Source organism: Dreissena polymorpha, chromosome 2 (genome assembly GCF_020536995.1).
Source record: "Dreissena polymorpha isolate Duluth1 chromosome 2, UMN_Dpol_1.0, whole genome shotgun sequence".
NCBI classification, from domain to species: domain Eukaryota; kingdom Metazoa; phylum Mollusca; class Bivalvia; order Myida; family Dreissenidae; genus Dreissena; species Dreissena polymorpha.
The window spans coordinates 111964758-111977146 of record NC_068356.1 but is presented as its reverse complement, the minus strand read 5'-3'; the positions used below and the strand labels follow the sequence as shown (position 1 = coordinate 111977146).

General features: G+C 35.9%; 1 protein-coding gene across 2 annotated transcripts in view; it reads left to right on the top strand.

Annotated features, from left to right (window-relative positions):
* Positions 1-11993, top strand: part of LOC127868521 (ribonuclease Z, mitochondrial-like) — a 59636-nt gene extending 47643 nt beyond the window's left edge. For both annotated transcript variants that reach the window (XM_052410363.1, XM_052410362.1), the window contains 4 exons: positions 8391-8517; positions 9064-9142; positions 9924-10068; positions 11444-11993. In XM_052410363.1, coding sequence (XP_052266323.1) covers positions 8391-8517; positions 9064-9142; positions 9924-10068; positions 11444-11728 — 636 coding nt within the window. In that variant the 3' untranslated portion in view covers positions 11729-11993. The remainder of the gene's footprint in view (positions 1-8390; positions 8518-9063; positions 9143-9923; positions 10069-11443) is intronic.
* Positions 11994-12389: the final 396 nt, after the last annotated feature.

Below are 12389 nucleotides of genomic sequence, written 5' to 3'. Positions count from 1 at the left end.
TCAAACAACTATTGGGATAAAAACTAGGGGAACCCATGCTGAAATTTTCAATTTTAACTGTTTAGCAGAAGCCACCATACCCAATTTTCTTAGGTGTATGTGGAGGCTTCTGGCAGCATGATTCTGTGAATATAAATGGTGACATTTGATTCTGCATTAATTAAACATGTATTATTGACTTTTTTAAAGTATGTGTGAAAAATATAATTTGTAACCACTGTTACAGGTTTTATCTGGTTCTTCAAAAGCAACACCTGCAGTCGAGTCCATGCCAGACAGAGGGTGCATGTGAATGAATTGCCTTTTGACTAACTTTGTGTTCTTTATCAAATACATGAAGATTTTTAAATATATGTGTATGTTGTTTTTTTAAGAAAATAGAATCACCAGAACAGGTACAGGCACCCTTTAAATGTGTCGAATCAAGGAGCTTCTGGGGGCCTCTGGCCCCCTTGTCCCCTGGACCCACCGAGGGCCCTGCGGCCCCCTGGCCCCCAGCTTTAAGTTCAGGATTTTCTAAATATCCAACTTTGACCCCTGCAAATGCTTTGCTAAAACTTTGGCTACAGTTTCTAAAATTTGGCTACACAAAATTCCATTTGGCTAAAATGTTGGCCACATAAATTTTTGGGCAAGAGGAGCCCTGTTTGGATTGTATTTGGGTCATCTGGGGTCAGCAACTAGGCACTAGGTCAAATAATAGAAAAACCTTGTGTAGACTATAGAGGTCACAGTTTTCATCAGATTTTATTGAAATATAGTCAGAATGTTTGTCTTGTTAAAATCTGGATTGGGATTGACTTTGGGTCATCTAGGGTCAAAAACTAGGTCAGATTTAAAAAAACTACTTTTGTAGACAGTAGAGGTCACAGTTTTCATTAAATCTTTATGAAATTTGGCCAGAATATTAATCTTGATGAAATCTGGGTTGGGATTGTATTAGGGTCATCTGGGGTCAAAAACTAGGTCAAATCATAGAAAAACTTTGTGAAGACAATAGAGGTCATAGTTTTCATATGATCTTAATGAAATATGGTCAGAATGTTTATCTTGATAATATCTTATTTTGGATCGTATATGGGTCATCTGGGGTCAAAAATTAGGTCACCGGGCAAATTCTAGTAAAACCTTGTGTAGATGAAAGAGGTCACAGTTTTCATAACGTCTTAATGAAATTTTGTCAGAATGTATTAATTAATGAAATTTGGCTTGGGATTGTATATGGGTCTAATAAAATTTAAGTTCATGAAGCAAGGTTAGTCAGGTGAGCGATTCAGGGCCATCATGGCCCTCTTGTTTTTCTTTTCTGTTAAATTCGATAAATTGAAGTGTTTAGTTAGTATACACATGCAATTAAATAACATGTTACAATGTTGATAATGATTCACAAAAAACATTTATTCAAATACAACACCATATTACACAATACATTAACATAAAAATCTACTTTATAAACGGTATAAATAATATACTTACCTTTACACAACACATACATTTATTTGCAAGCAATATTACACCAAAAAAATGTTTGCATATAGAACATTAAGATACAATCAAATACAAATCTACCCAATAAACGGTATAATATATATACTTACCTTTACACAACACACATTTATTTGCAAGCAATATTACACCAAAAATAAATATTTGCATATAAAACATAATCAAATACAAATATACTCAATAAACGGTACAATAATATACTTACCTTTACGCACCACATACATTTATTTCCAAACAATATTACACCAAGCATAAATATTTGCATATAAAACATAAAGATTTAATCAAAAAAGCATGTAGAATCCAGAAGTCAGCACGCCCGGCTCGCGTATTGATTCTTCGATGCCAGCCTGAAATAATGAGCAAAGTTTATGAACAATATTGTTAATTATGTTAAGCGAAATAAAAATGCTATAAACAATGTTGTTTATTACGTTACGTATAAGAATAACATCAATTGTTCTTTGAATAAAAGCATACCTTCAACATCGTTGTTAGTCCAAACTGTTTGTCTATAGACGCTCCAGTTCTCCGGCTTCCACATGGATCCCCGGATCCACGTGCGCTTAACGTAATTGACGACATTAAGAAGAGGACCGCCAACCTGGAATAAGCAAAATTTATGACATATGCGTACAGTACATTTAAATTATTGTATTTTTTATAATAGATAATGTTATTAACAATAGAAGACCAATGAATTAATGCGTATACCATAAATAATTATGAGGTAACTAATAATTATTATTAGTACCTCTTCAGCCTGTAGCATCATCTGTTCGAAGGCAGGAATGATGTGTTCGCTCGGTAGATACGGCAAGGACATGAGTTTCCTCAAGAAGAGGAACTTGTCGTCATTTGCCGCATAAGCTGTTGCGAGACCCTCATTTACCACCTTCCTGTACACACGTTGGTTCCAGTGGAACACGCAGCCCTAAACGGTCGCTCTTGGGTACAATTGCCGTATCGCCTGCCACGCGGCTGAAACAAAAAAAAACTCCTCTGCCATGTCGGCTGTTTCCATTTTTACCTCCGGTACGACTTCTGCTGGTCGGCTGCATTCGCGACATTTCCATTCTACTAAAGCACCCTTTCATCATTTTGCGATACTGTCTTAGACTGATACCAGTGTCACAAGACAGGTGTTGCCTTTTTTCGCATTGACTACACGATATTGCGCGATCATCGTCATTCACGTTCCGTTCGCAGAGTATGCATGTATATTCTGAAGCCATGATTGGATTTTGTTGTTGCAATGAAACAACTCCCCTACTATATACTCTTGTTTAACAGACGCTATTTACTCTATATGTATAAATACACACAGTTTGTATAATCCACGCTGCCAATTTAAGCCAACTTCTTTAATTGCCAATTAAAGGCGTGTGTCGCTAATTGATTGTTTGCGATGCACTAATTAATATGTTTGCACTATCAAGTAATCAATAATTGAAATATCTTATAATCGTAGATTGGTAGTCGATAGGGTGTGGACGTGTTTTCATGTGCTCCAAAAATATGTGTTTTATTCATATATTACGCGCACAGAAAAAGTTGATATTATGGTAGAAAAAAGGATAATATGCAAAGTGTAATGCGAGTGTTTAATTTTTCTGATAAAATCAATAGTAAGAGACAAAAAAAGTTACTTTTTAAAGCATATTTATTAAAATCATAATACATTAACTATTGCCTGTTACATGTGAATATATTTCTATTTAAATATAAAATAACACTGACAAAATTTTACAGTTTTAGCTGGTAGTACAATTACTAAAATAAATACGCTTCATTATAACAAACAGTACGCTGTTTAACCTAAGTCAAACATAAATCATTTAAATAATATATACAATTAAAACCATCATTTGTTACAAAACTCAACTCAATAACGCTAAAAAATAACATAAAGAAGCATATATCCCAATATATTTATTAACAACATCATATTCAATTGCAATATTATTTTATTCTATACAATATATCAGTGTGACGAAACCTCCACTGCCCTCCTTCATAATATCAGTGTGACGAAACTGCATTGTGACGAAACCTCCATCACCCAATTCTACGTCTATTTCTGTTGAAAAGTAAAAGAACCATACACCACAATTATAAGATTAAACGTTCTTAAAAAACATCGCGTTATTCGAGTGCATTTTACATTATTAAGAAACCTACAATGCAATTTCATCGGTTTCATTCGAGTCATATACTCCAATACTTGTATTCACATTTTAATGTAATAATGCATCATAAACACGCAAATATATACTATTTTAATACATCTTTGTTTCAAAGTGCCCAGACACTCGCGTCCTTGAACTTATTGAATGATGCAATCCATTGATGAAATGTCAGCATGCAAGTGTGTGCAGTTTTGCGATTTGATTTGCATTCTGTTAAAAACGCAATAGAAATGTTTTATTTGATTAATAACTTACGTCTATTCTTCGTATGTGGTACATTGGTGTGTGTATTCATAAAATGCATTATATGTAACTTAATAAACAAATAAATGAGGATGTTTATATATTAAAACGAGTTGAATCTTATACAAGTATAAACTGAATTTGACCTTTAATCGAAAGTGAAAGGCTTAAAAGGTAGTCCGCTATGTAGATGCAGTAGCAGTGTAAAGGCTTTTAGGAATGTTAAGCACAAGTTTACATGACACCGCGGGTATCATTATGTAATATAATTTAGCTGTAGGATAAACTTTAATGCTTGTGGTCCCCAGTGAACACTACACGACACTATCCTTTGTTTGTCATGAAACACTATTTTACACATCCAGGCACACCTGATGCATCCTTTTCCACGTATTTTGTTCATATTCTATTACATTCCTCCTGCTATAATAACACACGCTTGTTTGTTGATTGTCCGTAAAATGCTGTGTCATTGTTGCCTTCATGCATATCCTTTGTAAGTTTTATAACACATCTCTCATTACACTTCCCTGGATACTATTTGAGCATGTGTCGCGCCCACTCACTCTTACGCAGTCCATTACACATATTACATCGACTGGTACTATTTTAGCTTATGTTGTTAATATTCTGTCGAATTTGGTCGGTGTTCGGTCTGTTAATACATATATGTTGTATCTTGTTCATATTAAATCACAAATGCACAACGCTAAATACTGTACGCCACATTATGTCGACGTGACACAACCTCTGTTACTATTTTTATTATATGCCCGTTTAAAAAAAAACGGGACGTATTATAGTTTCACCTTGGCGGCGGGCGGGCGGCGTCCACAGCAGTTTCCGCTCTCTAATTCAAATAGTTTTTATCCGATCTTCACCAAACTTGATTAGAAGTTGTATCTAGACAATATCTAGGTCAAGTTTGAATATGGGTCATGCCGGGTCAAAAACTAGGTCACAGGGTCACTTAGTGCATTTCAAGCATTTAGCATGGTGTCCGCTCTCTAATTGAAGTAGTTTACATCCGATCTTCACCAAACTTAGTCAGAAGTTGTATCTAGACAATATATAGGTCAAGTTCGAATATGGGTCATGCCGAGTAAAAAACTAGGTCACAGGGTCACTTAAACCATTTCAAGTATTTAGCATGGTGTCCGCTCTCTAATTAAAGTAGTTTTCATTTGATCTTCACCAAATTTGGTCAGAAGTTGTGTCTAGACAATATCTACATGTAGGTCAAGTTCAAATATGGGTCATGCCAGGTTAAAAACTAGGTCACGAGGTCACTTAGTGCATTTCAAGCATTTAGCATGGTGTCCTCTCTCTAATTGAAGTAGTTTTTATCAGATCTTCACCAACTTTGGTCAGAAGCTGTGTCTAGATGATATGTAGGTCAAGTTCAAATATGGGTCATGGTAAAGTTATCAAGTTGTCCAAAGCCTTAAAACGGGCGTATCTTGTGACAGTTTGGCACTCTTGTTCTAAATCTTAATGAATTTATAAAAGAAAACTCTGGCTGTCGTGTAAACTTTTGGTTTACATGCCTAACAGTCTACTTCAAGGACCACTACTAAATGGAGTAAAGCATTAAGGACTATTTAACTCTTAAAATGTATCATCATTCCCTTTCATTTGTTCTTTAATTTCAATGTATGCATACACTGAATGATTACGTTCCAATAAATGTACCGCATGAGAATAATAATCATAAGTGATTAATACAGCGTAATTAGCTCACCTGAGCTTTTGTGATTGCCTTTTTTCTGTTGAGGGTCGCCTGTCGTCAACATTTACTTTGTATAGAGGCAATATTTATTGTCCAATCTTCATGAAACTATCAGATCATATGTCCCAATTATATCTCGGATGAGTTCGGAAATGTTTTCCGGTTTGTTGAAAAAAATGGCTGCCAAAGGGTGTGGCCTTTTTTCTTATATGGCTTGAGTTGAACCTTGATAAACACTAGCAGTCACATTTATTTGCCAATCTTTATGAAACTTTGTGAGAACATAAGTTCTTATGATCTCTGTATGGGTTCAAAGATGGTTCTGGTTTGCTAAAACATGACAGCTAAGGGTGGGGCAGTATTCCTTATATAGCTTTTATAGTTAAACCTTTGTATCTCTCTAGCAAAGGGTGGGGCAGTATTCCTTATATAGCTATTATAGTAAAACCTTTGTATCTCTCTAGAAGTCTTATGTATAGTCAACATGACAGCAAAGGGTGGGGCAGTATTCCTTATATAGCTATTATAGTTAAACCTTTGTATCTCTCTAGAAGTCTTATGTATAGTCAAATTTTCATGAACGTTAGTTCTAATGATATATTGACTGAATAAGAAAATGATTCTGGTCTATTAATAAACCTGCCAGGGAGCGGGGCAGTTTTCCTTATGTGACTCAAGTAAAACCAAGTTAACATTTTAAAAGTCTCTTTTTATGCCCCTGAAGGAGGGCATATAGTGATCACACTGTCCGTCTGTCAGTCTGTCTGTCCGTCACACTTTGCCTTTAGGTTTCGAAAAATGCTCATAACTTCTATGTCGCTTTAGATGTAACATTCATATTTGGTATGCATGTGTATATGGACAAGGCCTTTCCATACGCACACAAATTTTGACACCTTAGAAATTGACCTTGAACTTAGGGTCCGCGTTTAGGTTTCGAAAAATGCTCATAATTTCTATCAAAGCGTTTATTTTGGGAATATGTCATAGTTCGAAAAGGGTTTAGGTCTGTTGAAAAACATGGCCGCCAAGAGGCGGGACATTTGTTCATTAGATGGCTATTGTAAAATCTTGTTAACACTCTAGAAGGCACATTGTTAGTTCAATCTTCATAAAAACTTTGTCAAAATTTTGTGATATCTAGGCGGAGTTCGAAAATAGTTCTGGTCCGTTGAAAAGTATGGCCGCCTGGGGACGAGGCATTTTTTCTTATATTGCTTTAGTAAAACCTTGTTAACACTCTAGTTTAAAATATAGCTTTGTCGCAATAGGTAACGTATATTTCAAACAACAAATACACACAATAACACACAACTACTTATGATGAATATAATTATGTATCTGCCAAAACAGCAAACTATTTCTTTTCACAAACAACGTTAACAACTCTTACTAAACATTTATACTACTCAGGTGATCGAGCAGGGCCTCCATGGCCCTCTTGTATTCCATTTTTTTAACTGAATGGCGAACAAATCGCCAAACTTCACACAGTTGCCTGCTGATATTACGTCACTGGATTGCATAATCATTCTGTCCAATGACTCAAGTATCTGGGCATTCTGAAACGCATTTACTTTTAAACATGACGTGTTTGTTTGTAAGGTTGGATTCTGGTAAAAAAAAAAGTGATTAAAATTTGTGTAATGCATGGCTTGAATGAAGACAGTAAGATTTGCATTAAACATTTTTTTAACAGCGTAGAATGACTCGAAAATGCAAAATAATTTTAATTTAGTGTTTTTAAAACAATTTACGGATTCAGAACAATGCCAGTGACTCAAAAAGTGTTAAATCTTATAAGTGTGGCCCATTGCTGTTTTACTTATCGATGGAAAATTATGTAGGATTCAAAGGGTAATTTCTTGGATAATTAGGTTGTTCCTTGATTAGTTGAGCAAAGAATTACTATCTACAAAGCGTTGCCTGCTTACATTAATTGTTTTTAAAATGACAAACCAGGATGGCGATGAATAAATGTATACCAGTAGTGAATGTCGCTTCCAGATTTTCAACTGGTCATGGAAGCAAACAAAACTAAAAAGGCTTGCTCAGCTTGTATTAACCTTTCTTCAACTCTTCGTATAATTTTTTGTACACTGACACTAACATAGTATTCTCTATCAATGCATGTTTGTTGAATTCCATCACACTAAGATTTCTAGCTGCCTCGTAATACTTTGTCAATATGGCATACATTAATACGCCCTTGTTAGTATTTCAGTACATATCCGGAGCAGTCTTTAACGCTAACAACTCCAGCGGCCTTGTCATGAAACATTTCCATAGCTCTACGTAATTAATTCCTGCTACTTGTTCAATGGATTTTCCGTAGAAGTCAGTAACTCTAAAAACTAAGTGGCCTAGTAATTAAGCATACCGACTTCTCTACATGTCTCCCACCTCTTTTTATTTTTAACTGCATGTCTGTAGAAGTCTCTCACACTTAAAACTCAAGACGCCTCGTAATCACGCATATCAATCTCTCTACAAAACTCCATCGCTATTACAATTTCAGCGCAACAATGCATTTGCGTAGCAGTCTATCACACTTAAAACTGTTGCAGACTCGTAATAGCGCATGTTGACAGATCTATATAGCTCCACCTCTGTTACTATATCAGTATATGTTTGTAGCAGTCCATCACACTAAAAACTTGAGCGGTCTCCTGATTGAGCATGTTGGCGTAATTTACGTGACTCCACCCCTGTTACTATTTCAGTACATAACCGTAGAAGTCAATCACACTAACTACTCTAGCGGCCTCATCTTAGTGCATAATGATGGGTGGAAACTGGTCTATTCAGGAGATACGACTCCGCTTTATCATGGTGGCTTCAATAAATATGGTTAGTGTCATTTTGTAGTAGAAATTTTGATTTTGTCATGAAGTTAATTACTAATAACAAGCATATTTGTTTTAAATGTATGTTTACGTTTTGGAATATGTGCTGTGCAACTGTTTGTTTTTTAAACAGACAAAATGAATTATCCTTTGGATACAATTATCGTCAGTATTTCGTGAGCATTTATTGTGATATAAAATGAAAAAGCATGAGACGGCCTACACCGAAATTGAAATCAGACAACCAATATTTGATAATAAAAGTTGGAAGTATGAGTATTTGAGTTACAACTTCTATTAATCTATAGTAATTCGGAAGGCATTTAGTGACTACTATGTCCGTCCATCCGCCTATCCATCATCCGCATGGATATTTAAATAAAACTAATCGTAAAAACGTAGCGGAGGTAATATAAAATCATGAATATTGTCATGGATGTCTTACTTCCTTATTTAAACTGTTGTCTGATTCCATAATTTCATTGCAGGGAACCATGTATGCTTATTATTAAATTTCATTTATGCAACCACGTCTGGTGGAATATTGCAGGGAAAGACTGTGATATATTGATACACGAAGCCACAAACCTTCCGGCCGAGCAGGAATTAGCGAGACACAACTGTCATAGGTAATGCAGTATTCCCACATGATGTCTGGTGACTCTTATGAATCATACGGCTCCACCGGCGTTAGACTTCCTGCTTTTATTAAAAGATAAAATATAGTTTTGAATTTAAGGTCTACATTAAATGGAATAAATGATTTGTCCTCTCAAAGAATGCAATGCCTGCCGTAGTGATATTATATAGATTGCAAAAGCTTTTAGCATGTTTAACATTGAGTGGATTGTGTCTGGTCGCCGTTAACATCATTAACCCTTATATGACGCATTTCAGCGGACAAGCTTTTTAAGCAGTCTACAATAGTCTTATTTGAACTAATAATCACAAGGGCATAACTTATTTACCACATTTTTTGCGAACTACGCATAGAAAAAATTGTATCGTATGATGAGCATAGTTATTTTGGTTGATCTTGATTTTGTGTCACCCTTTCCTGCCTTACCCATTCAAACCTTAATAACAATTCTTTAGACAATAGGGTATCTTTAACTTTATAATATGAGCTGCATGAGGGAAAAATGGGTTTAAAAGGTGTGTGTAAAGTATTGCCGAAGATTAGCCTGTTCAGTACGCACAGGCTAAACATATGGAAAAATTTCCGCCTTAACTGAAATTTCACTAAGAAGAGACGTCCTTTAAATGATGAATTCCATAATGGCAGAAAGTGTCGTTGCTGAATAGCCTATGCAGACTGCAGAGGCTAATCTCGGACGACGCTTAACGCATATCTATAAAGCAAATGTTTCACAAAACAAGGCTCATAAATAAGATATTCCACATATTCAGCACTGTGACCGAGGCCATTCAAGTCGGTAAAGCGATGAATGCCAAATACACGCTGCTGACCCACTTTAGTGGCAAGATGACAAACATGCCTCTACTGAACGAAAGTTTCACCAGGGATGTCGGTTATGCTTTCGACATGATGCAGGTAGCGATTTTGTGCACTGTTGGTTCCATTAGAAGGATACGATTTTGTTTTTATAACATCGTCTTTCTAATAGCGGTTAAAACTCTGAACTAGAGCTGTATTAGTTTGTTTTCTGGAATTTTTTACTGTTTGGTTGTATGTGTTGGTGTTCATTTTATATGCAAGGGGACTTTCACTTGTATAAGCATTAGTCCGTTTGTTTCTCCGCCGATTATAGAGTAATTTTTATTCTCAAGTTTGCGACATTTTAAGAACTATAATACACGTTTGGTAAATAAATCACTGTTTAGATTTTACCCGTTACATTTTGCAATTAACTTTACATATATTTAAAATTAACTCCATTGAATTTCACTCACTCTTGAAACATTGAATTAACTGTTTTGTGTATGCAATATCATGTCCAATTCAGTTCCAACGATTAGATACAACTACGGATTATATTTCAGAAAAAGATTTGTGAAAACGCACGTTGCTTCTATGCAGAAGTCATCATTTTATTCCCCCCTTCGAAGAAGAGGGGGTATATTGGTTTGCTCATGTCGGTCTGTCGGTCGGTCCGTCCATCCACCAGATGGTTTCCCGATGATAACTCAAGAACGCTTAGGCCTAGGATCGTGAAACTTCATAGGTACATTGATTATGACTGGCAGATGACCCCTATTGATTTTCAGGTCACTAGGTCAAAGGTCAAGGTCACAGTGGTTCGAAATAGTAAAATGGTTTCCAGATGATAACTCAAGAATGCTTAGGCCTAGGATCATGAAACTTCACAGGTAGATTGATCATGACTGGCAGATGACCCCTATTGATTTTCAGGTCATAAGGTGGACTGTCAAGGTCACAGTGACTCCAAACAGTAAAATGTTTTCCGGATAATAACTCAAGAATGCTTACGCCTAAGATCATACAACTTCATAGGTACATTGATCATGACTGGCAGATGACCCCTATTGATTTTCAGGTCACTAGGTCAAAGGTCAAGGTCACAGTGACTCGAAACAGTAAAATGGTTTCCGAATGATAACTCAAGAATGCTTACGCCTAGGATCATAAAACTTCATAGGTACATTGATCATGACTGGCAGATGACCCCTATTAATTTTCAGGTCACTATGTCAAAGGTCAAGGTCACAGTGACTCAAAACAGTAAAATGGTTTCCTGATGATAACTCAAGAATAATTAAGCCTAGGATCATAAAACTTCATAGGTACATTGATCACCACTGGCAGATGACCCCTATTGATTTTCAGGTCACTAGGTCAAAGGTCAAGGTCACAGTGACAAAACCGTATTCACACTATGGCTGCCACTACAACTGACAGCCCATATGGGGGGGCATGCACGTTTTACAAACAGCCCTTGTTATTCCAGGTTCGGCCCAATCAACTTCATCTCCTGTACCACATGAAACCAGTGTTTGAAAGTATATATGGCATCAGCGTGTCATTGGCCAATTTTCAAACGATAGAGACAATTAGGCGCGTGAGGAAAGTGGCCGTATTTAGTCAAGGCATGGAAGAGACAATTGGCGACCATGACGACTTCCGGTTCTTGGAATACCTCAAGACGTCGTCGAGGGATTCGGATAATTGGAAGAAGAGCAATCTTAAACAGCGGCTAGAAAACTTGGAAGATAAACAAAAAAACGGCGGTTAAATTACTTCGCTTATGCGTTTGTAAAGAATTTGTATTTTTTTTATCGAGGCTTGATGCTATAAATGGCAGCTGATTTGCATCAGTATCTGTGGTTGAAAGAATTCCTCAAAGTACTGAATCGATCGAAAAGAAAACATTTAACTTTGTCCATCATTTATTTTCAATTTATTTTTGCAATCAACCACACCTTCAGAATTTTTGTTGTGTGTGCTGCGGTTGACCTGCAACGAATTTAAATGAAAAAAATAAATGACCGGAATACGCATTCAATTTTCAGTCTGATGCATATTTGTTTATTTTCGTTTAAATTTACATAATACAGGGTATGATGCTGGTCAACGCTATCTGTACGCTAATTTTGAAAGAATAGCATTAGCTAGGCGTGTTTACCTATTAAACAAAAAGATTTTCAGAGATAGTATTTACAAGATCTTTTTAAATTAATTGTTTCAAAATTATTTTTGGACGGGATGTTTCAATTTGAGAGAAACAAATGTAATGCCATTTTTCTTTGGGTACCAAATAGAAAACAACAACAACAAAAACAAATAAGACACAGGTTGACAGATGCGGGAAATTATGACTCCAGTAAATGCGGACAATGAATTTTGACCAACGTAATTGTCTGTACGTGATGGTTGCTGCTACTTTAGTAAGTATG